Here is a 25,933-nt window from a genome sequence, read left to right on the forward strand (position 1 = left end):
CAACAACAGCTGTCTCTTAAGGTTTTGAGTTTTAAGTTAGCAAGATTAAAGTAGGATAAGATTTAAAGATTTTTTTTTCCTGTTATAATGTTTGATTTTGATGTGCTTTGTCTAAAACTGCAAGTGCACAATAAAATAAATAGCACAACATTTTAGCAATGCTTTCTGAAAGTCAAAAATATATATGAAACAGATGGTCTTAAGCATGTTATATAATATGTGTCCACAAAAATAAATAATAATCAAGGAAAAGAATAGTAGTAGCCTTTTAACTATAATCTACTAAATTAAATTTGTGGCCAGGGCCACACAAGGGGAGATACATTACACCTTTTTTTTTTTTTTCGTTGCTTGATTGCCCTGAAGAAACTTGTGGAATGCTAAACACTAGTTTCAGAAAATGGTGATTTATGTGACGTAATCCCAGATTTATGGCAAGTTCTTATATCAGCTGCAACAGTTTCTTGAACAGTTCTTGGCCATAAGATCTCCTGTGCTCATGTGCACACAGGCACACACCTAGAGTTTCTGTGCTGCGCGCATAGTCCTGTTTTGTAACAGGAAGGATGGGACAGGATCTTTTTGTGTTTAAAAACTCAGTATACAGGAACAATAAGATATTTCCTTTTCTACAGCACAGTTGCTAGTTTTTAATTGAGATGGCCTTAAACGATGAAGTGGTTATTCACTTCAAAATATTTCAGGATAAGTCAATTCCTGATAATTTTGAAAAACACTAAATTTTGCAACAGTCATCTATGTGCTAGCTCATACTATTCTCAAATGTAATTACAACTCTAAAATAAAAAATAAAAGTATTTCCTTATGGTAGCATTATCATAATCCTTATAAGAACTTCTCTTTGATTGTTTCTACTTGCTTAGTCACCTCTCGGTTATTGGTTTTTTTTCCTTAGTGTTCTCTGGCCACTGCCAGGTTGTATAAATACAGATTCTTATTGCTAAAGAGATGTGAACTAGCCTGCAGTTTATTCCAGTTTAGTCCAAGAGTCCTGCTTTATTGTGGAGTACTTCTGCCTCTTGTGTGGCTCATGTTCACTACAAATCAGAATTTATGCAAGTCTCCATATGGGCATCTATAATCTGGGATGCTGCTGTTATTGCTCATGATATTGCATTACTTCTCAGATGCAAAACCGTTCTCACAAGAAAGTTGGTTGAACATCTATCAAAATGTTATTGTTAGGCCTCAGTTCTTGCCTTTTTTGTGATAAAATGTAATACCTGATTTGCAACCAAATTTGAATATTATTTGAATTCCACTTACTTGCCTTTTAAAAAAAAATAAAATGTTTATAGCTTTTGTTTTTCAATATCTCAAATTCAAACCTGTCTGGTTCTGCTGTGTTGACCATTCTGCTTTCACTGTTTGTTAGGGGGTTTTGTTATCTAAATTTCCTTGCTAAGGCTTTATTTTTTTGGTTAAATTCATTCAAGAATTCATATTAGACAAAAGCTAAATATGAATACCTTGTGAAGATCCAATCAAATTCACAGATGCAAGATTTTTACTTTGAAAAGAATCCCAAATTTTAGACCATTTCCCTCTTCTCCCCTTATCCTTGTTCTTTAGAACTGTGGTCATATTTTACTGCCCAGAACTTCTTTCAGAGTATTTCAAAATAGTGATCTCAATATAGTATTCTCTTAGGAGCCCAGTGAATGTGTGTGTCCGTGTGTCATAATGGTAGTTTTGAATAATATTTAGCAAAATTTTATCTGCAAAGAATCAATAATTTAACAGTTATTGAAAGACATGCCCAAATGCACTTTGTGTAGTTTTTACACCCTTATTTTGCTGAGCCTTCAAAAGCAGAGATAACCAAATTTTCCTGAAAACTATATCCTTATTTTTCCCAATTTTGACATGCAATTCTCTTCAAATATTTGTTTACAGCACTTTCAAGTAATACTTTGTCTCCTAGCAAAATCATCCAGTTGGCATGGGAAGGTTACAAAGAACATTGTTTTCATGGGCAGCTATTACTCAGCTGATGAGATTAAAATGAACGCTATTTAAATGAATAACTGTTAGTAAAATTACTCAGTTCTGTACACCAAACAATAAGATTTGCAGTAATTATCAGATCCCTCTTAAAATATAGAAGTATTTGAACAAAGTAATTGTTAAAAGTAAGCATTCTATGCACCAAAAAGCAAATTGCAGGAATAATTGAAGCTGTGCTGCTAATAAAGCTGTTAATAGAGTCTGAGCACATCAAAGGGCAGCATGCAAACTAATAAAATAAAATTTCTTTCAACAGAGATCGTATTAAGGCAATAACATCTTCTTTCCTTAACAAAGTAGGGAAGAAATCTACAAGCTGAGCTTGCTCACAGAACTTTGAGCTCTTACAAGTATGGACCTAGAATGCTTAAATGACCCTATGAGTCTCTTCCTGTGTAGGACTCTACTCCTTTTTCTAAAGCTTGAAGGCACAGAGTATTAATTAGAAGTGTTAATTTACAGGGTAAATAAAGAAGTGATGTCAGTGGGTGGCTTTGAATTCCTCAGCAGTGGCAGCAGTGGCTGAAACTTTAGTATCAAGGATGGAATAAGTGGTGGGAAAAATAAAGATAATCTCTTAGTCTCTACTGGTTAAAAAGCAACTCCCAGACATGTTAGTGGTGGTTCCTATATGAAAGTTCATGTACACTTATTACAGTAAATTCATAGTAGTACTTCAGTGAGTGCACAATTTTGCAGCAAAAAGGACACCTCCATTCTTAAAAATCAGCTGTTTAAATACAAGCCTGTATTTCCATTATATTAAGTGTTAAACTTGAAGACCGAACTTTTACTTTAAAAATTATTATTGGATAAGAGAGGAATATTCAAACATTTCAGCAAGAGGGGGGGGAAAAAAGGAGAAAAAAAAATATAATATAAAACTCCCAAAATGTCATTGCTGCATAGAACAATTCAGGTTGAAAGGGCCCCCTGGAGTCCATCCAGTTCAGTCTCCTGCTTGAAGCAACATCAGTCAGATCACATTGCTCATGTCCATGTCTAGTTGGGTTTTGAATATCTTCAGGGATGGAGGCTCCACAACTTCTATAAAGATAAACATGAACACCTAATAACCAAAACAGAAGAAGAGGTTGGGGACTGAGCAGCTGGAGGGCAGCTCTGCTGAAAAGGCTCCAAGGGTCCTGCTTGGCAGTGAGCTGAGCCTGAGCCAGCCATGTGCCCTGGCAACAATGAAGGCAAACCGTGTCCTGGGCTGCCTCAGCAGGAGAATGGACATCAGACTGAGGTCTCTGAACTATGAAGGCTCCTCCCTACTGAGTGCTTACTAAGCCATACCTAGGATACCGGTCCCCTCACTACTCTATTTAAGAGAGACATGGAAAAATTGGAGAGGGTCCAGCAAAAGCCAGTCAGGAAACTGGAGTTTGGAGAACCTGACACACAAGGAGAAGCTCAAGGAACTGGGCTTGCATTAGTGAAGAGAAAAGGCCTGGGGGATCTAATCAGTCTTCCAGTTCTGATGAGGTGGCTGAAGTGACAAACAGAGGTGCTGTCTTCTCAAGGATGGTCAGGGACAGGACAAGAGGCAATGGGCAGAGGTTGCTTCAGGGCAAATTAGCTGGATATAAGGAGGAAAAAAAACCAGCCATGGGAACTACTGAACATCAGAGCAAGCTGATCAGACAGGTCAGTATTTTCTTGCTGGAAATTCTTAAGACCTAGCTTGGCAGGGCACTGTGTAACCTAATCAAAGGCCCTGCTTTCAGGTTGGACTAGATGATCTCCAGCAGTCCTTTCCAACCTAGACTTTTCTGTGAACTATGAAGTATGTGCCATTAAAGTTGCTACAAGCTCTTGATGTGTCCTTGTGCTTCATGTATTCTGTCAGCCTGGTCTTGCCCTCTCCTGAGTATATTTCGGTTAGTTCTAGTGATGGAAAAAATATGCTTAATCTTCCTAGTCTCTCTTAAAACAGTCTCAAGAGAGCTTTCCTTTGAACTGCTGTAGTGTTACTGCTTTACAGTAGAGAACAGCATAGTCCATGTGTCAGTTATGCATATTCTGTCTTTGCCATGAAACTGTAGCCATGTTTTGGCAAAGTTCAAAGCCTTTGCAAACCTGTAGTTTGTGCATATTCGTTAGAAACACTTCTGACTCCGACAGCTAAAATGTCTCATGTCATCTGTAAAGCTTCAAGTACGATGGAAATTCAGATAATTTTCTCTCTTGAGTAATGAAATATGTTCCCTCCAATTCTTTTGGGGCCAAAGTCTGACATTCACTTTAATAGCTACTTGTCATTTGTGAAGACTAATATGGGGTCAGATGTTTGAGATGAGATCATGAAGCCATTCTCTGTATTTATGTCCTCTGGCACCTAGGTAACATGGAAAAGAAAATTGTGTAATTAAAACTTAAAGAAGAAATAGACTAAATGTTTAGACTGTGGGAGAAAAATAAAGGAATAAATGCTCTTGCACTCTATGAGAGCACCTTCTCTATTAGATATCTGGGAGAAACACTGAGAGCTTCTGGCAGATGGAAAACTGGCTGTTCAAAGAATTGGTGTAAGAAATGCTAAAGGGAAGAATGGGATGGGGAAATGGGGAAGAAGGTGTGTATTACTAAAGGTTAATAAATCTGTTTTAACTGACTTTGCACAAAGCCAAGGAGACTAGTGCAGAAAAAAAAGTCTGGCAATGAGAGGGAGGTGCACGAAGAAGCAAAGAGTATGGACATAGTTTGTCTCCAGCTCAGTTATATCTGGGGCAAAAAGAACCAGTGCAGCAGGACAGATGCACATTAAGAGAAAGCAAGAGGGATTGTTCAGATTTTTGCACCAAAACAAATTGCTCTTTAATAACAGTACCTCATTTATTTCAGCAGCTGGGAGATGTGCACTTCTCAGACATTTCCCAGGAGTGGCAAGTTCTAAAATGAGAAGACCCTGTGTTTGGAAGTGAGGGTTTCAATACCATGTACCCAGATGAAGCTGGTTGATAGGTACTTACAAGAAGAGAGACTGGAGATAAGGTCTCTGAAGGAGGTCTCCACTGGTCCTTGGGGGGACATTACGAAGAAATGGTTGAGCTATGATATAATACAGCTGGGTTGTGCTGTGGAGATTTGCACTAAGCTCCCCTTTTTAATGCAAGCATTGTTGAAAAGCTGAATCCTGGATATCTCAAATCCAGATCAAAAGTTTAAAGGACATATTTTTTACTTTCATTTATTTTCACTAAAAATGTCTTTGCTCCTTCCTTGTCAATATAACCAACATGTCTGAGAAGTGAGGAAGGTGTGAAAGGAAATTAATATTTGTGAAACTATCTGTGTGAAATATACTTCTGTGATGATTATTATAGAAGAACCCTGAGAGAAACCAAGGTGTGATCTTTATTCCATTAAGTCAGAAAAACAGTATGAAGTTATGGGAGTCAAACAGAATTTATAAAGCCTCTATTTAAACAGAATAGTATTTGTCATTTATTCTGACTGAGGTGAAAAATAATTATGAAAAATCAAATACTATCTTATAATTAAGACAATGTGTATAATATGTATAGAAGAGGTGCCAATACAGTTAAAGGTATTTATTTGTCATAACATACAGAGTAGGAATGCCATAGATCAGACCTAGTGGGGCCCATTGCCCTACAAACAACAGAAAAATGGTGGACTAGACCTATAAAACTAGTAAAGTAGTATTTAAGTCGTACTTTCCTAGTCTTCAGCACTTGACTCTGCACTAAAATTTTTCCAATATTGTGTGTGTCTATTTTTGCTATTCAAGTGTAGAAAGTAGGTATACTACATAAATAATAAGAGTTCATGATGAAAGTAAAAACCTAATTATCTAGCCTGCTTTTTATAACACTAGTAAAGAAATGTTATGTGAGCATTTTTTTTTTTCTTAATGACAGCATTTTCCCTTGAAGCCTCTCTGAATTATGTGTCAGTGTTATCGGGGAATGTTTACCATTTTGATATGGAAATGGGAAGAGGCATGATCCCTTGTGCAATAGCTATAAAAGGAAGCAAGCAGGTACAAACATCAGGTTCTGGTGTATGAGAGAGGGCAGACAGGTTTGTCACTGTAATTTACTTTCTGTTAATAAAGGCAGATGAAATGTAATAAGTCTTAGGAGTACTAAGCTTCATTTAAGGTTTTGATTTGCTTATAGCAAGAGGGGCTTTGCAGCATAAATAAAGAGCAATTTATTATGAAAATTGGCATAAAGCTATCTAATTTTTACTTCTTCATAGCAGGAAATTTGAAATTCAAATCACTGGCTGATGAAGGTTATTAAAAATGCATTAAGAGTTGGAAATGTAGCTGTATGTAATTGTCATAATAGATATTCAAAATTAATTTATCCCCAATGATAATTAAGCTAAAAGAATTTTCAAATTATCAGCTAACAAATTTCAGTTAATTTTAAACCAAATAAAGTAAAAACATTTCAAAAAGTATGTTAAGAAATTAAAACTATCTCTTTTTAAACAGTCCTAAAAGAAGGGATACATTTCTGTTCAGAATCCGTCTTTTTCTTATTTTTCAAATTACTGCACTCTTGTAACTTTTTTTATTCTTTTTTTTTTTTCCTTCAGGTTCTCTCTGTTGCATTTTTCTCTCTTTTGCTTTTTCCCCTCCCCCCCTCTGAAGAATTCTGGACCACTTTGAGTGTACGCATACGCACACACGTACAGGCATGTGCTGAGTTTAGGTTAATTTAAACTCATGTATTTTCTTTCTCTGTCTGGTAGTTTTTTCATCTTGTTGATGCATCTTTCTGATGAGCAGCAAGAATCTCACAGGTATTCTGGTGTTATTAATACTTCCTTCAGAATATCTGAAATGACTTTAATATATACATTTATGTTTAGGAACAGCATCAAAATGCCAGTTTTGGCATTGTTGGATTGGGATGGGGATTATTTTAAAGGCACTGAGGCATATTTACACCCTTTAAAAGTCAGTGGAGAAAAAGTTTTTCTAAATCATACTATTTTTATGGTGGGTTTTTATTTATTGTTTTAATCCTTTCTAAAAACCAAACAAAACTAGGCTAGCGGGTATCTCTGCGATTGTGCTTGTATATGTACATGCATGGGCCTGTACCCCTTGCGGATGTCGACAGCCAGCTATGGGACAGAGCCACCATCTGAGTCCTGAGTGTGTGGCTTTCTCACCTTTGGCATCAAGTGAGAAGAGCCAGGAACAGGGAGAGCAAAGATAATTCTGTCACTTCTTTCCTGGCTAATGTCATTCCTTTTTTTCTGAATATAGCTCTTGATAGTTCAGCAGATACCCAGCATCTGAGAGTTCCTTAAAACCTGCATCATGAGGTTTCTCTCAACTGTGAATTATTTTTTCCCCCATGAGTGCTACAATGGAAGTAAACCAACCTTTCTCACCTAATTTTGACCCAAGGCTTCCCCATAGTTTCAAGATCTGACTAAAGGGTGCTACGGCCCAAGCTGAAGGCTTTCACAGTTTGAAAGGGACAGGAAGGAGAGTTACATCTTGGACTCAGTCACTGCCACAATGTATAGTATAGATACAGCCAAAATGTCCATTGAAAACCTACAATTACTTGGATCCTCTAATGCTCTTGACCCAGTTTGTCAGTGCGGTGGGAGATATCATAGTGAGGGTTATACCTAGCAGTTTAGCAGGAAGAATTATATAACTACCACTCACTGGGTCCAACAAAGGTATATTTTCTAAGCATGTCTTTGCTTGTAATGTGTTTTCAAATGTAATCTGTGTTAATATTTAATTAAGCTATCTAAAAAGATGAGTTCGGGAATTATTACAGGTCAGCCAATTTAAGTAAACGACGAGGAAAATTTAGAGGAGGTTTTGAAAAAGTACATTTCTCCTTTTCTTTTTACTCAAAGACCGTTAACATATTATTTTTAATTAACCAATACCTTTGGGCTGTAACTAGAAGAGATCTGGGCATAGTCATGTACTTTGAGAATGTTAAAAGTGAAAACTCTTAAAAATTGAAACAGTTTCTAACTGTCCAGTATATTTTAGTAGCCTCATAAGGCTATTAAAACTCATATAATGATCTAATTCATTTACATGTTCATTGTGAAGTATTGTCTTATTACTCTACCTGGATAATAAAACTACAGTAATGAAATGCCCATTTTATTTCTCAGGCATAAGCACAGTGCTACTACTGTTTGCCTACCTAGTAACTCTAGCAGGAAGTTTGGTATTTAAAATATCTTTTTTTTTTAATTGTAGCTAAAATTTGGATAATGGGGAAACCTATTTTATTTCAGTTGTGAATCATCTTCCCTCTCTGCCGTCTTTCTAGTGTGATGTTATTTTTTAGGTATGAACCTGGGTTTCAAATTAGAGTGTTCTTCTAGTATTAAGGCATTAGTTATTTTAAATTTTGTCAACACTCACTTTTACAGAAGGCTGGGGTTTTTTTTCCTTTTTTAATGCTATACTAACACAGAAGACTGGAATTCAGTTTGCACATTAAAATAAAAGGTCAGATTGGAAAATATATTTATAAAGTTCTTTATAAGAGTAAGGAAATGGGATTGGGGAGAACTGGGATTTTGATATCACAAATGACTGTCTATAATAATACTCTAAAGTGTGAAGGTGTTTCTTTATCACTATGCATTTAAAAAATTCAATTAAAATGTTGGTTAAGGGAAGAGGTCCACATAGACATGAACTGATCAGATTTAAAGTGTTGCTTTAAAACATGGAGGCTACCAGCCAAAACTAGAATAATCCTAGTAGGTTGACTGATTTTATGCATTAGGCAGCAGTTCTGGCAGTACTACAGCTGTGCAGTTTGAGAGAAAGTAAAGTAATTTAGCTTGGCAAAACCCCTACTTCTTTGCCTATTAAAGGTAGCTGGTATGACTTAATATGCTTATTCTGCCCTGGTAGGTTTGATTTACAAACACTGTGAAACAATATAGTATTTAAAGTGGCATAACAGAAGCTACTCGACTAAGTTTGGTTTCCATCCTTAATTTTTTTAGATTTCATTGCGACAAAGTAGAGTTTGTATCTGCTTATATGGTAAGTGGTCAGTTAGGTTACAGCACAAATCTGGGTACTCAGTTAGTCATAATGTCACCTACATTCTCAAAAAAAATCTGAAAAATTTATAAACTTTCTTTTTTTATAAAATCTCACTTTTATCTGGAGGGCAAGAGGAAATTATTCATTATCCTTCTGCTATCAGACCTATGCATAGTTCCTTCCATCAGACTTCACTTTCTTGCCCTGAAATCACTGGCTTATACTTAGCCTGATTTGGTTTTAATATATATATTATTTCAGTCTTTTTTTTAAATTTTTTTTTATTATCTACTTTTTCAGTTAACAGATAATATTCTTACTGCTGTTAAAGGTGTTGTTTCCATTTAGTGCTTACAGGAATGAACATTTACTTGGTAACAGTTTCTTAAACATTTATTCGTCTGAAATAGCAGCTGGAGACCTGCCCCAGAGGCATAATGTGGAGATTGATATGCCACTCCTTGGCAAAATTCCTGGAAGATGTTGTTAGTATAGCAACTCATCTTCCAAGGATAAATCCACATGCAGGGGTGGGGAAAACTCTTTCTGTTTTCTTTGTGAATTGTTTTTACTTTATCTGATCTGTTCTTTCACCTTTCTGATCTTGGGATTTCTCTTCTCTCTTATTATGTGCCTCTTGTAATCTTGTGGTTTAGGTTTTGCTGTTCTTTCATGAAATAGGTTTTCTTTTTCTTCTGCCCCTTAATACATTTTTACTTCGTCTTGTTTTTCAGTCTCTTGCATCCCCTGGTCCTATTGTTGATTTTCATGTGCTGTTCTTGTGCGGAATCTGCTGAAGTCAGGAAAATGTGTTTCATCTTAAATACTTTGAATGCCTAATCCCATATGAGTTTGCCCGAACCCATAAAGGTCCAAATAGCCTTACAGATCTGTTAGCATCCCTTTCTTAGACTCACACTTTAATTCATATGTTAATGGACCTGAAGAGATCACTTCTCCAGCTCCTGCTCACAGCAGAGCCAGTTCTGAGATCAGACATGGTTGCTCAGGGATTTGTCCAGCTGGGTCTTGAAAACCTCCAGGGACCGAGACCGCAGAGCCTCTCTGAGCAGCAAGTCCCACTGCTGGGCTGTCTTCATGGTGAAAACATTTCTTCTCGTATGCAATCTGAACATCTCCTGTCTCAGTTTATGCCCTTTGTCCCTCTTCCTCCCACCAGGCACAGCTGTGAGAACCCTGTCCCTGTCTCCTTGATAACCAACCTGCAGGCACTGGGGAGCTGGTGCTAGGTGCTCCTAAAGCCATCACTGATGCAGGCTGGAGCAACCACTATCCCTCAGCCTCTCCCCACTGGTCCAACTCTGGCTGTCCTGGAAGCTCTTTACTGAGCTCACTCTAGTTTATTAATTGCATTGGGGTCCTGAAACTGGACACAGTATTGTAGATGTGATATCATGAGCACTGAGTAAAGTCACTTCCCTTGATGTACTTGCTGTGCTTCTGCTAATACAGCCATTACCCAGTCCCAAAGGTCTTTATGCTTTCCAAGAAGCACACTGCCTTTTTTAAAGAACCAAAGTCATGTCCAGCTCTGTCTGAAACTAACAAAACTACTCTGTGGTAATTGGATTTAACCATGTAAAAGGAGCCATTGCTTACTGCAGATGGGGTGACTGAAACCTTAGCTGAAAGATGTTTTGCCTCTGAGATACTCCTCTTTATAGTCCTTTCATCTGCAATGGGCCAGCATCTCCTTTTCTCCTTTTGTAGACTGGCATACAGCATTCAGAACAATGTTAGCATATTGATTCCTCCTTTACCCTTTTCTTGCTATGATAATTAACATAGCTTTTGCTTCTTAGATCAGTGTCTTGTTGTCATGCTGTTTCTGGTTGAGGTAGTTCTTTACTGTCTGGGCATCACTTACTAGAGCCCCTGCTCCTTGTCACTCTGTTGGCTTTTCCTCTGTTACTTTGCTGCTTACATGTTATTACACAACAGATGGTAGTATGTGGGCCGTTATTAAGAAATAAGAGGATGAACAATTACATTTTGTAGCACTCTCGTCTGCTTCTATTTTTGCTAGATATAAATTAAATAACAGGAAGGTAGTGCGCAATGCAAAACAGAAATCTATTTATGTAAATTCACACCTTTTCCTCTGCCCATGTAATTTCCAGGACTCTGCATAGTGGAATTAGCATTCAGTAGATAGAATCACAGAACCGTTTCCCTCTTAATTTCATGTGGGAGGCATGCATTTGGAAGAATTCAAATGGGATATAACCTAGAATGGAGCACGTAAGATTTCATGCATGATTTTTTGTGGTTTTAATCTTTTCCGGACCTTCTTTCTTCTTTACTGTGGAATTATATTTTTTGTAGTGAAGCAGATGTAATATGTGATTTGGAAGCAATATTTCTATAATTGTGGAAGAGTTAGCCAATCTATTTAAACATACAATTTAAGCAGCAGACCCGTAGAAGTATTATATAAATATATGTAGCCTTTACATGTCCATGTAACACAAAAGTGGATAGTGTGGGTCCTAGATGTTCAGCTCCCTGGCTAGAACAAATTTTTAGTGCTATAAGCAATGTCAAGTGTAGGTCAGTGGTGGAATATGATGGGTTCAAGAGAAAGTGTAGTGAATTGATCCTAAAATCCTCTGTCTTTGAGAGAATTAAATGTAGTTCCAAAGAAAGCAATCAGAAAAATGTCAAATTAAGTTGACCGTTAAGAGGCAATGGAACACATTTAATCTGAGCCTTTATTTAAATTAAGTGTATTTTGTAATTTACTAACCTTTTACATCTAAGAATATAAATAAGATGCCAAAAAAAAAAAAAAAAAAGAAAAAAGAGAGAGAGAAAAAAACAACAAAACTCTCAAATATTTTAAAGGGTAGGTATATTAAGTTGCATTGACTGTGAGTATTCTGTCATGTGAAATATTTTGCTAATGTAACCCTGGAGGAAAGAGGAAGTCTGAGGAAAGGAAGACTTTCCTGTGGTCAAGAAGGATGATGTTAGACATCATTTAAACAAAACTGAGAGCCACAAATCCATGGGCCCCAATGGGATGCACCCCCAAGTGCTGAGGGAGCTGGCAGACGTTATTGCTAAACCACTCTCCATCATCTTCGAAAGGTCATGGAGAACAGGAGAGGTGCCTGAGGACTGGAGGAAAGCCAGTGTCACTCATCTTTAAAAAGGGCAAGAAGGAGGACTCAGGAAACTACAGGCTAGTTAGCCTCACCTCTCTCCCTGGAAAGGTGATGGAACATCTCATCCTGGAGGTCATCGCAAAGCATGCGGAAGAAAAGAAGGTCATCAGGAACAGTCAAGGTGGATTCACCAAAGGAAAGGCATGCCTGACCAACCTGATAGCCTTCCGTGATGGAATGACTGACTGCATAGATGAGGGGAGAGCAGTGGATGTTGTCTAACTTGACCTCAGCAAGGCTTTTGATACTGTCTCCTATAACATCCTCATAGGTAAGGTCAGGCAGTGTGGGTCAGATCAGTGAGCAGTGAGGTGGGCTGAGAACTGGCTGATGGCAGAGCTCAGTCGGTTGTGATCAGTGGTGCAGAGTCTAGCTGGAGGCCTGAAACTAGCGGTGTTTGCCAGGTGTCAGTGCCGGGTCCAGTCCTGTTCAACGTAGTCAGCAATGACCTGGATGAAGGGACAGAGTGTGCCCTCAGTGAGTTTGCTGACGATACAAACCTGGGAGGAGTGGCTGACACACCAGCCCGCTGCACTGCCGTTCAGCCAGACCTGGACAGGCTGGAGAGCTGGGCAGAGAGGAACCTAATAATGAAGTTCAACAGGGGCAAATGTAAAGGCCTGCACCTGGGGAGGAACAACCTCATGCACCAGCACAGGCAAGGGGTTAACCTGCTGCAAGGCAGCTCTGTGGAGAAGGATCTGGGAGTGCTGGTGGACACCAAGTTGCTCATGGGCCAGCAGTGTGCCTTAGTGGCCAAGAAGGCCAAAGGGATCCTGGGGTGCATTAGGAGGAGCATGGCCAGCAGAGGTGGAGGGAGGTGATCCTGCCCCTCTGCTCTGCCCTGGTGAGGCTGCATCTGGAGTGCTGTGTCCAGTGCTGGGCTCCCCAGTTCGAGAGAGACAGGGAACTACTGGAGAGGGTCCAGCAGAGGGGTACAAAGATGATGAGAGGACTGGAACATCTCCCTTGAGAGGAAAGCCTGAGAGAGCTGAGCCTGTTTAGCCTGGAGAAGACTGAGAGAGGATCTTATCAATGCATACCCATGAGAGTGGGTGTCAAGAGGATGGGGTCAGGCTCTTTTCAGTGGTGCCCAATGACAGGAGAAGGGGCAACAGGCACAAACTGCAGTGCAAGAAGTTCCATCTGAATATGAGGAAAAAACTTACTTACCTTTGATGGAGCACTGGCACAGGCTGCCCAGAGAGGGTGTAGAGTCTCCTTCTCTGGAGACATTCAGAACAGACCTGGATGTGACTCTGTGCAACCTGCTGGGGTGAACGTGCTTTAGCAGGGGATTGGACTGGCTGATCTCCAGAGAGCCCTTCCAACCCTGGCCATTCTGTGATTCTATGAATCTGTAATGAAAGTATGGCCTTGTAATTATTTCCTAGGTAATTTACCTTCTCAACGAATGCACTTTCAAAAAGCAGAGTATGAGTTGCTATAACACAGATCACAGACACCCAGACAGAAAAAAATGTGTGTGTTTTTCCCGTGTTAAAATAAGTTCTTACCATGGATGAGTTGTTATTGCCAGTCTTCAGACTGGGAGAGTGAGACAGTTCTGAAATGTCAAGACGGGTAAGGGCTGAAGTGTTTTTGGAGAGAGAGACTAGAAATTTGTTACTAGCAACCTATTACCTGATCTCTTCTAGCTAGCCAGAGGTAGCGGTCCATCTCAAAGGCTGCATCTGCTGTTCAGAGGTTTTATTTTCCATATAGCAATCCTGAATACTTTCCTTCATCATCAGCCTATGCCTGTGTATCTTCCTTGGATTTAGGCTATTGCTACCTGCCACTGCACACTATCTTATGTTAGTAATTTTCCTGCACTTCAGTTATTTACTAGGAATCTGCAGCATGAGTTTACTGAAATTAAATGATGGTTGTTTTCACTAGGGAGAAGTGGAGTTAGACTTCTGAAATCTATTAGGATGTTTTTTCAGATCTTTTCCAAGTCTGCTGACACAGAAATGCACTAAAACTAATATAGACCAATCCTTTATTGTTTCTTGTAGCTCAGTTCCCTGGCATCAGGCAATGCTTGGGCATTCTGATGGGGAGTGGAGAACTGAAGCGATTTAGTGTTAGCATCAAATTTAGGCTCTTCATGCAGAAAGGTGACTTCAAGTTCCTGTGAACCTCTCATTATCATAAGACATAGGATAGGGAAAATCTTCAAGGAAACAAAGATCCTTTTAATATTTTATTTTTCTAAGTGAGGGCAAGAGTTCTCTTCTTATCTTTTTGACCATATAACTTGAGATTTATTAACTGTTAGTTCCTTCACAAGAGTCTTTTCCAGCTTTTTCTTTTGCTTTTAAAGGTTAATGCATTGTTCTATATTTTATTTATTTATTTTCTGTCAAAAAATACAGAAACGTTTTTATACAGTCATAATACAGAATAGCAAATACCTATTTTTTTGTCTTTCTTTTCTTGTCTTTTTTCTTCTTTTTTTTTATGATTGATCTGTCAAGATGTGGCATTTACAAGGTGTTGATTACTGATTTGATTATTCCTGTATAACATGTACTTAAAGGAAGCAAGTAGAAACTCTGAAAGTGGTGCCTTTTTTTAGATGAGATGTTATACCAACAGAAAACAAAGTTAAGTTTTGGCCTTACCTGTAGACTATGATAAAGAAAAACAATGAGGAAGAAAGGAAGTGCATTGCATTACTTGAAGCAATATTTGGATGATTTAAAGTGCTCTAGATATATGAGTAACAGCAGCAGAAACCTAACTTTTGCATTCTTGTTCAGTGCTTGATGTTCCTGTGTAAAGAAGTTTTGGATTTTGGTGAACAATCTGAGACTCACCCCAAAAAATTATGTGCAGATCAAGTGCATGTCTTTTCAGCTGTGCTGATGTGGCATCTTTGAGGTGTTCCAAATTCCTGACTGTGAGAGGAAATGAGTTACAGCAACCAACACTAATGGGTAGCCTTGAGACCCTGGTGCAAGCCTAGCCTAGTTTAAATTTGCAGGAGTGAAATCCTAGAAATTATCCTACTTTGTAACCCTTCAGGGTTATGTCCTTTTGTCAAATATTGATCAGAAGTAAAGGAGTTGAATGTCTCTGACATAGCATGTCAAAAAAACCCCAAGAAATAATTAAAAAAAAACCACAATCAACTTTTAGATATGAAAAAAAAAAAAAAAAGAAAAAAAAAAAAAGCTTGGTAAAGAGAAGTTAGTTACATGTAAAGTAAGTAAATGTTCCATATCTTCAACCAATGTTCAGCTGTCATTCCAGAAATTAGTAAAATGGTTTTAGAGACTGGTTCAGGAAAAGATCAAGAAACCAAATAAATAATAATAAAAAAGAAATGTGTCAGCTGCTGAGTGATGGACTTAGGAGGCGAGAATTATTGATAAGGAATAGGAGAACTGAGAAATGGTCTGGGTGCGGAGTCCCTAACAGGTACCACACTCAGCATCATATGAAGTATCACAGTAAATGGTAGCACCACTGTCTAGTAGCAAAGAGAAAGTCTAAGCTAACATACTAACATTAGTGAAAAGTCATAAACTACTTTATCATAGTTTAATACAAAAGGATCTGTTTAGCTTAGTGGAAGAAATCATAAAGGATAAGGGTAGGCAATAAATATGTTTGCGTTGATTACTTACTGAACAAGTAATAGTAGGGATTTTGTTTGTTGTTGAAGTTTATTTTGTTTAGAGGGATACAAATTGGTGGGGTGGGGTGGGCAGGAATAAGAGAACTGATTTTCAATGTTTGGGTTTTTTTTGTTTGGGTTGGTTTTAATATTACCAAAGTTTTGGGCAAAGTGTAATCCCACAATGGGAATATTTTCATCTTTTTTTGTGGAAAGTCTAGGTAAGACTCTTACATGTGTAATAGCACATTAAATTTTCCCTTTATTCTTTTTTTCTTACTGATACAAGGTTACCAATGGTCTAGGTAGATCTAGAATACTATTTTGCAGTTTTGAAGAACAGCAATATTTTCAATGAACAATGAACTAGACTGTATTTTGCCAACAAGTCTGTTATACCACAGGGAGGAAGTTTTGGTATAAAATTCCTTGCTTAAAAACGTAGATCTACCTAATGCACTACTTATAAAAAAGGGACTTTTCATTTTTGATGAATTTTCAACTTGATTAGTCTTTTTAAAACCTTAAAGTTTACAAAGAGATGGTTGAAATTATTTCAAATAAGTTATGACTTCTTTAGGATTTTTTTTGTCTTTTAATTGGCCTTGATGCTTTTCCCCCTTTAAAAGAGTTATTAATTTAATTATTTAATTTTTGCAATTCTAACCACAATTTTAAAAATCACTGAGATAAAGCAGTCTGGTTGCCAAAGCAAAGTTCGTTTTTCCTTCATATAAAATAATAGAAACTCTCAGGTGTTTATTTTTTAATTTCAAATTTCAGTGAGTAGAGAAATGATTCATGCTTCATTGGCATTAAATCCAGAACTCAGAATGTGATTAACTTCAATTTTGTGTAGCAGTGGGAGGATAGACTTTCACAGCATTATTACTCTTGCTTCTATCTTTCTGCTCTGATTGTGGAGGGAAATATACAGTACGATTTCAAAAAATGAACATGGAAGCAAAAATTCATATCTGTATTTGATAATATGCCACCTCTCATTGTTAGCTTCAACTCATGTTTCTGAAATGTTAACTGATGGGGTTTTTTTTCTGTCAACCTGTTGACTTGCCCAACAGATAAAACTAGCACTACTTCTTCAACTCATATATGGTTTGGTTTACGTAAGCCAGCAACATGCTCTTGTGGCAAAGAAAGCTAACAGTATGTTGGGCTGCATTAGGAAGCCTGTTGCCAGCAGGCTGGGGGAGGTGATCCTTCCCCTCAGTACTGGTGTGGCTGCACCTGCAGTGCTGTGTCCAGTTCTGAGCTCCCAATACAGGAGAGACATGGACATTCTGAAGAGAGTCCAAGTGAAGGGTCACAAAGATGATGTGGGGTCTGGAGAATCGCTCCTGTGATGAGGAAAGGCTGAGAGTGCTGAGACTGTTTAGCTGGAGATGAGAAGGCTCATTCATTATATACTAATCAATAAGTATATTCTCTACAGCTGAAGGGTCTTTCCAGTGGTGCCCACTGACAGGACCAGAAGCAGTGGGCACAAACTGAAACACAGGAGGTTCCCCCTGAACATCAGGAAACACTTTTTTACTGTGAGGTTGCCGGAGAAGCTTACCGAGTCTCCCACCTTGGAGGTATTCAAAAGCCATCACCCATGGTCCCAGGCAATGTGTTCTAGATGATCCTGCTTGAGCAGGGGTTTGGGGCCACATGACCTGCAAAGATCCCTTCCAACCTCAACTGTTCTGTGATTCTGTGAAATTTGATGCTTTCTCAGATACAATGATGAGACTGAGAACTAAAGCTCCGTTACTTTTTTTCTCTTTCTTTTTTCTATTAATTTGCCCAGTACTATTAGTTATTTTTCCTAATATCTCTATAAATTCCCTTTATCCTCAGAATATTATGACTAAAACTGTATTAGTTCCAAGAAAACCTTCAGTGATTGTAAAACAAAGCATTTCAAGGGGAAAGATAGGATTTTTGTTTCAAATGTTTTTCTTTCTTTTGTTTTGTTTCATTTCCTTCCTTTTCCTTTTCCTTTTCCTTTTCCTTTTCCCTTTTCCTTTTCCTTTTCCTTTTCCTTTTCCTTTTCCTTTTCCTTTTCCTTTTCCTTTTCCTTTTCCTTTTCCTTTTCCTTTTCCTTTTCCTTTTCCTTTTCCTTTTCCTTTTCCTTTTCCTTTTCCTTTTCCTTTTCCTTTTCCTTTTCCTTTTCCTTTTCTCTTCTCTCTTCTCTCTCTTCTCTCTCTTCTCTCTCTTCTCTCTCTTCTCTCTCTTCTCTCTCTTCTCTCTCTTCTCTCTCTTCTCTCTCTTCTCTCTCTCTCTCTCTCTTCTCTCTCTTCTCTCTCTTCTCTCTCCTTTCTCTCTCCTTTCTCTCTTCTCTCTCCTTTCCTCTCCTTTCCTCTCCTTTCCTCTCCTTTCCTCTCCTTTCCTCTCCTTTCCTCTCCTTTCCTCTCCTTTTCCTCTCCTTTCCTCTCCTTTCCTCTCCTTTCCTCTCCTTTCCTTTTTTAAACTGGCAGAAATACTTTGGCTACCTGCGTTAAACCATTGAAGAAGTTGACAAGAAAAGAGATATCTCACAATATCTCATGATATTTTGAAATAGGTCTGTATTTGTGGAACAATGTACACAAGAGGAATGTAACTTCTGTGTGAAAACATGAAAGGCTCAACAAACCTTGCTTTAAAAAACCATGGTAAAAGTCAGAGAGTTTGGAAGAGGCAGTTCATGTAACTCTTTGCTTGTCACATTGGAGTTATAAGTAGTTCTTTGCTGTCTAGGGAGGCAGTATGATTCCAGAGACAAAGGAAAGTTGAAGTGTGTTTAAAACAAAGCCCCTTTTTCCCTGCAGGGAGACTGTTTTTCTTCACTTGCCTTGCATTTTGTTCCACCAGATCTCTCGTATGGGTACCAAAAAGCAACATGTGAGAATTTGGTAGTGTTTTCTTTGTCTCTTTCCAACGTTAAATTCCCACCAGCAGCAAATAAAATGAAATTCTATTTTTTATTCATTTTCTGCTAACAGTATTCGTAAGTGTGTGAATAATCTTCCATTAAAAAAAAAAACACTAAAAACAAAAACCCCAAACTGTTCTGTCAATATATTAAATAAAACAGGCTTAATGTAGTGATCAACAAGAGAACCCATAAAATCATCTTTATAGATGGCTAGGTATGCGTACTCAGTTTTCTGTAGTTAGGTTTTGAACAAAAATTACTGTGAAAATTATGCAGCTTTGATGCCAGGAATTTAAGTTTTTCAGATGTATGATTAAACTTATCAGCATTGCAGGATCTTTCAGTAACCCATAACACTCAAATGTTAAAAAAAAATAGATCACTGCTGTCTGAGAGAGACTGGAAGGAGGCTTAATACGCCCTGTTGTCACTTTTCAGAGCACTTCTATTTCCTTTTTTTATGCTGTTCCAGAAAGAAACTTTTTAACATGACAAGATTTAAGGGGTTTTTTTCTGCATGATGTGCAGTCACATGTGCACACACATGTAAAAATATCACTGTTTAATTTGCTTGTGTTAGAATCATGGGATTTTTTCTTCCTGTTGTTTTCCCTTTCATATTGCATTGCCAGTTACCTTGTTGAACCTTTGAGAGGAAAGCTATGTACATCTTTAAATTATTAAAAAAATATATAAATTCTCTTCAAGAATAATCTGGACTTTTTTGTGTCCCAAATCTTTTTAAATCTTTTGTTCTTATATCCTCTTCTTATTTAGCAAGACTAGTAGATCCGCATCTTCTCTGTTTCCTACTTTCGGACCTTCTGGGTCTTCAGAATTCAGTCATGACTTCTGGATCTGATGTTGTTTCCTCAGATTTTGAATTTTAGAGTCTGTTCTCTCCTCTGCCTGCTGATGCTTTCTTTTTCCTTTTATGGGATCTCCTTGAGATCAGTGCTTTGGGTAAGCCATAGGAGCCCTTTGACATACTAGATAATTTATTGTGCATAGATCAAGGAAAATTAACACAGATTTTAGTCATTCCTTTCATGGGACAGTGGTGTTCAGCCCTTCTCTTTCCCCCCAAGCGAAAAAGAGAGAAATAAACAATTTTTTGCAAAACCCTGAAAATGCATGACTAAAATTAAAATTGTTAGGGATTAGGAACCCAATGGCAAGACAAATGTTGCACCTGTGTCCAAAAAAAAAGGCCAAAAGATCAACCTGGGGAACTACAGGTCTGGCAGGCTCCCTTCAGCCCATGTGAAGAACCATGGAGTGTGTCCTCTTAAAATATATTTCTGGGCATGTGAGGGAGAAGGTAGTAAGTAATTGGGAAGAGGCAGCATGGATTTACCAATGGTAAATCATGTCTGACCAAACTGATAGCCATCTGTGATTTGGAATGAGGAGAAACCAGTGGATGTTGTTGAGTACTCAACTTTAGCAAGGCTTTTGACATTGTCTCCCATGATATTCTTATATCGAAGTTGGAACATTATCATCTTGGTGGCTGGATGTCTAGACTGTGAAAAGGTGGTCAGCTAGTCAGACCCAGAAAGTCATGGTTAATGGGTCATACCCTACCCGGAGGTCGGTATTGGGACCTGTCTTGCTTAGTATTGTTATCAAGGACCTGGAGGAGGTAATGAGTCATGCACTTACCAATGTGCAGGTAGCAAATTAGGAAGGATCAGACGATAGCCTTTCAGTAGTCAGGGTACCTTCCAGATACCTGAACAGGCTGGAGAAATAGGCTGACTGGAACCTTGTGAAACTGAGTAAAGGCAAGTGCCAGGCACTGGGCCTAGCATGGAGAAGCCCCTGCGATGGCACAAGCTCAAGATGGACAGACTGGGAGCAGTCCTGTGGGCAGGGCCCTGCGGCTTGATGCCTCAGCCAGCAAAGATGGCCAACAGCTCCATGGTCTGTATGAACAGGATTAGGGCCAGTCAATACAGGGGGTGATTATCCCACTTTGTTCAGCACTGATTAGATCATACCTAAAGTACCACGTCCAGTTTTGGCCCACCTTTACAAGCCAAGGTGTTGACAAACTGGAGTGAGTTTTGCTGAAGGCTGTCAAGAGAAACCCCACAGCAGCAGTCTTCAGTTCTGGTCTCAGGTTTGTAATCAGAACCTACACGTTGCACTTCATGTTTTGTCTCAGTTTCTTTCCTTGGCTTCTTGATGGCTCTTACTGCTCCTCTGCTCTCAATCTTTTTTGCAGTGTCTTTGCCCCAACATGTCCTATTTTTTCACTGCACCATATAAGATCTGTCTCAAAAAAACATTCTTTCCAGCATATGAAAAAGAATGCTGGAGCTGTACACAAGGAGCATAAAGATCACAAAACAAAACAAAACCCCCACCCACATTCAGTCCATTTTTTCCCTAGGCAGAGATGGCCAAACTCATATGGATGACATTTTTAAGAAATTAATTCTGCCTGAGGCAGATATCCTGCCTGGAAAAGCTAACTATAAACAGATAAAGTTTGCCCAGAGTTCCAAGAAACTGAGTAAAAGATTTTATAATGTGAAGTGTCAAGCAATTTAAGATAGGCTGTGCTACCAGCTCTGGTTGTAATAACATATTTTCTTCCATTTGTGTTAATTGTGGTTATCTACTTGCATCAAAGGAAGATAGATTGAATTGCTTATGCTGTAAACTTGCTACAAGAGTATTTTTTTTGTTGGTAAGCTTTTCTAATATTTGGAAAATAAAATTTTGAGTACTTATGAGGATGACACTTTAAAGGCAGATGAAAATCTATCCTTACAAATGTAGTGATAGTAATTGGCATGATAATTGAATTACTTCCCTTAACAAATAAACCACTGTTGTTCCTACATTAGGTTATGTATTTGATGCAGATTCTGAAATGGATCAAAGATGTAGAAATATAAAGATTGAAAAATATATTATAGAATAATCATAAGGCTGTCTTGATGTCATTCTAATAACTATATTTCTAAGTTATTCATTAGAGAATCAGACCATTCACTTTTTAATGTGTTACATTTTATAGAAAGTTTTGCACCTTTAAACTCTACTTATTTATGTGGGTTTTATCAGTTAAAAATCTTATAAATGTAAATAACCTTAGGGGGGAAAAAGCATTATAGTAAAAATTGAGTAGTTATGGTTAATAGTTTTCTTTGTACTATTTATACACTGGCCTAAAATAACTTTTCTTCATTTTAAGGTAACTGAGCTGCACAATATCAAAAACATAACTAGATTGCCTCGAGAGACAAAGAAGCATGCAGTGGCAATTATCTTTCATGATGAGACATCAAAGACATTTGCGTGTGAGTCAGGTAAGCAATTGGTACTGCATCTCTGGCTTCAAGAGATGAAGTTACACATCAAGGTCTTGCTCAGATGAATTAAATTAAAGCACCAGATAGAAATCCTTAGTTAAAAAAAAAAAAGTTGTTCTAAACAAGAACTTTGGAGTTTGGGGTATAGGTTTTTGGGGTTTTGGTAGGGTTTGGTTTTTTTTTAATATACTTCAAGAGATGTTGGGGTGTCACAGAGCTCTTTCTTCCATTTCTTGTCTTTGGCTGCACATAGATGGTCTAAAGACTGGAGATTTTCAGCTAAACTTGTAAAACTGAGCAAAAAATATCTATGGGGTTTACTAAGTCAAGATGTGAAACATTTTTTTTTTTGCTAAGATTTGCTGTAGGCACTTACTAAACTAATAATTACCATGCCATTGCAAATAAGAGGTAAATACCAGCTAAAACCTCAGAATATTGTAAAGCTGAATTCAAGCAGTCTACAGTTTGAACAGCTACATGGTATAATGAATGAGTTAAGCTGGGAACAAGACTTGGGTGTGATGACACGTAAGTAGTTACGTGTGAGACACTGAACAGTGCACTATTAATGTAGTTTTTTTGTTTGAAACTGCAGTTATACATGTCTGTGTCCTAGGGTATATTTTACATGAAAAAAATGTTTTTTACAAAGAATGAGAATTTTTTTAATGGCAAAGTTTCTGTTTGTTCAGGGATGTATTTGAAACTGTGCATTTTAAAATTATATCTTAATATGATCATATAATCATTGCATGGTGTGCAATCTAAGTTAAATACAATGAAACAAAATTCAAGAAACGTGGAGGAGGAGGTTAAAAGTGTAAGGTGATGAATTATGTGGATTTTGTATCAAGTATTGCAAACATTGATATGTGCATCCCATCATGAAAGACAGATTGACAGTTCTGTTTATTCATTTAAATTTAAAAATACACACATATAAAATCTATGGCTTTCTAGGATCAGTTTAACAGATTATTAGATATGTAGTTCACATTAAAAGACTTAAATTCCTAATATGTAGAATTAAAAATGACTCTACAATATGATTAAAAATTTGAAATTTAAAAATATGAATAAAATATTTTAATGTTATTTCAGCAGCACTGAAATAATTTCTGTGAAAAGTTTTCTATTTGCCTACACGTGCGTTCCCCTTTTTCTCTAATGAAAAGATTCCTTCCCTAGAATTACTATAGTTAGGTATATTTGAAAAGAGTGACATCAAGTCATAACTTCAGGATTCTTTCACCAAAGAAGGGGAAAACCTAAGAAAGTTCAACATGTCTGGCCCACTCATCCCTGTCTTCTGCAACAAACATGGTACAACTCCTTAACCTTGAACCCAGTTGTGTATACAAAATGCAAGTATCTTAAAGTACTAACAAGATGCCAGTATAAGCTGCCCTACCTTAACATTATGCTCTGTGCAAAGGTGTGTTTTGAGTGGATGGAGCCATGGGTGAAGTGAACCAGTGGAGAGCTTACAGGCAGAGATCAAAGGGCAGACCAACACAGGTGATATTGTAGTAGGTATCTGCTATAGACCTTCTCATCAAGAAGAGAAGACAGATGAAGCATTCTTAAGGCAGGTGAAAAAGCCTCCCAGTCCCAGGCATTGGTATGCTCGGGTGACTTCAATCACAACAGTATCTACTGGAAGGCCGGTATGACTGGACACAAGCAATCCAGATTTCTGGAACAGACTGAAGACAGTTTCTTTATATGGATGATCAATAATGTGATGACAGGAGATGCTCTGTTCAGAGACATGCTTGGCAGGATCCTGTGCATAATTGCCTTGGAGGGCAAAGGGGCCCAGGACAACTAGCTAATCTTCAAGGACATCATCCTCTGAGCACAAGAACCGTCCTTCCCATTCTTCAGAAGACAAGCATTACAGAAGACCAGTATGGATGAACATGGAGCTTCTGACTCAACTCACACACAAAAAGAGAAACACACAGAAGCCCGGACAGGCTACTTCAAAGGGATGCAGAGGTATTGTCCATGTATATAGGAATGGAGCCAGGAAAGCTCCAACTCAGCTGGAGCTGAAACTAGCTGGGGAAGTGAAGGATAGAAAAGATTTTGTAAAGTACATCAACAGCAAAAGGAAGGCTAAGTGAATGTGGGCTCACTGCCCTGTGGAGCAGTGGACCTAGTGACAAGGGTCATGAGAAAGTTTGAGGTATTGATACCTTTTGTTATACCTTGGTTTTCACTCGCAAGGCTTGTCTTAAAGCCTTCCAGGTCCCTAAGCCTCTTAGCAGTTAGTGGGAGTGAAGTAGTACCCACAGTAAAGCAAGGCAGTCAGGCATCACTTCACTCACTTGCGTATCATACACAAGTCTGCAGAACTAGATCATCAAGAATAACAAGGAGGATCCAGATAGCTATAGGCCAGTGAGCCTTACCTCAGTCCCTGAGAACATTGTTGGAGCAAATCACATGTAAGCACATGAAGAACAAAATGAATGTTTTTCACATGCAAGTCATGCTTTGTATGACGAGGTGTTTGTCAAGGGACAGACAGTGGCTGTTGTATACCTTGATTTTCACAGTCTTTGACAGCTTCCCGTAGCCTCCTCCATAGCCCTCAAATTGGTGGGACATGGGATGGATAAAGACACTAAAGCAGATAGAAAATAGGCTGGGCTGAAAGAGTTGTAATTAATGGTGCAAAGCCAAGCTTGCAAAGGCCAGCCTGTGGCCAATAGGTAGTGGATCCCTCAGGGGTCAATGCTTGGGACCAGTACTATTCAATGTCTTCACTGACAACTTGGATGATGAGATGGAAAGTACTCTCGGCAAGCTGGCAGGTGACACCAGATTGGGGTGACCCAAATTGTGAAGGCAGGGCTGCTGTCAGAGGGACCTGGACAGGATGGAGAAATGGGCTGAAAGGAACTTACGAAGTTCAGCACAAACAAATCAAAGGTCTTGCCTCTGGGTTGGATAATACCAGGCAACAAGGCAGACTGAGGACCAACTGTCTGGAAAGCAGTTCTGCAGAAAAGACCTTGGGGTCTTAGCTGACAAACTGAATGTATCCTGGACTGCATTAGTAGGAGTGTTGACAGCTGGCACAAGAGATCCTTGCTTTCTATTCAGTACTTGTAAGACTACATCTGGAGTAATGTGTCCAGTTTTGTGCTCTCAGCACCAGAATATTGACACATAGAAGGGAACCTGGTGGAGGACCACCAAGGGTCAGGGTCAGGGTCAGGAGTACATGACATATGAAGAGGGACTGAGAGCTGAGCCTGTTCAGCCTGGAGAAGAAACAGCTTCAGAGGAACTTAGTGCTCCCTACAACTACCTGTTCTGAGATTACAGAGGAGATGGAGCTGTTTAAGTGTCAGATATCTTGCTGTTTCTGAAAGACTACAAATCTTAGATGTGGGTATAGTGGAGTTGCAATCAGTTTGGCTCTCTCCATGCCTTCAGTCTATCTAAACAGTATGAATTGCACCATCTCTATCAAATGAGACAGATAACACTGCTTTCTTTCATTAGAATCTGACTCTCTAGAACTCCAAGTGTTACGAACTAGGAAGATGTATAAAAAATTTCTTCCACAGCTCATTTCTACAACTGAGTTGTCTTCCCACAAGGAACTATTACCATTTTTACTGCTGCTGAAATGTGCCAAGTACTTTACTTTCCTTTATGAAACTTATTGAAGTTTACGGAATATTTAGAGAGCTTCTTGTTATTTAAAATGTTTTCTTCTTCTCCTCAGATCTTTAAAAAAATGTTTACTGAGAGTGGTTTCTACAGTGCCTAGATTTTTAACAGACT

The 25,933-nt window shown here is 38.3% G+C and overlaps 1 protein-coding gene across 1 annotated transcript in view; it reads left to right on the plus strand.

The window, feature by feature from the left end:
- DOK6 (docking protein 6) overlaps positions 1–25,933 on the plus strand; it is a 253,197-nt gene that overhangs the window by 103,080 nt on the left and 124,184 nt on the right. Inside the window, exon 3 of the mRNA XM_055800751.1 lies at positions 22,009–22,123. Coding sequence (XP_055656726.1) covers positions 22,009–22,123 — 115 coding nt within the window. The remainder of the gene's footprint in view (positions 1–22,008; positions 22,124–25,933) is intronic.

Source organism: Falco peregrinus, chromosome 3, assembly GCF_023634155.1.
Source record: "Falco peregrinus isolate bFalPer1 chromosome 3, bFalPer1.pri, whole genome shotgun sequence".
Classification (NCBI taxonomy): domain Eukaryota; kingdom Metazoa; phylum Chordata; class Aves; order Falconiformes; family Falconidae; genus Falco; species Falco peregrinus.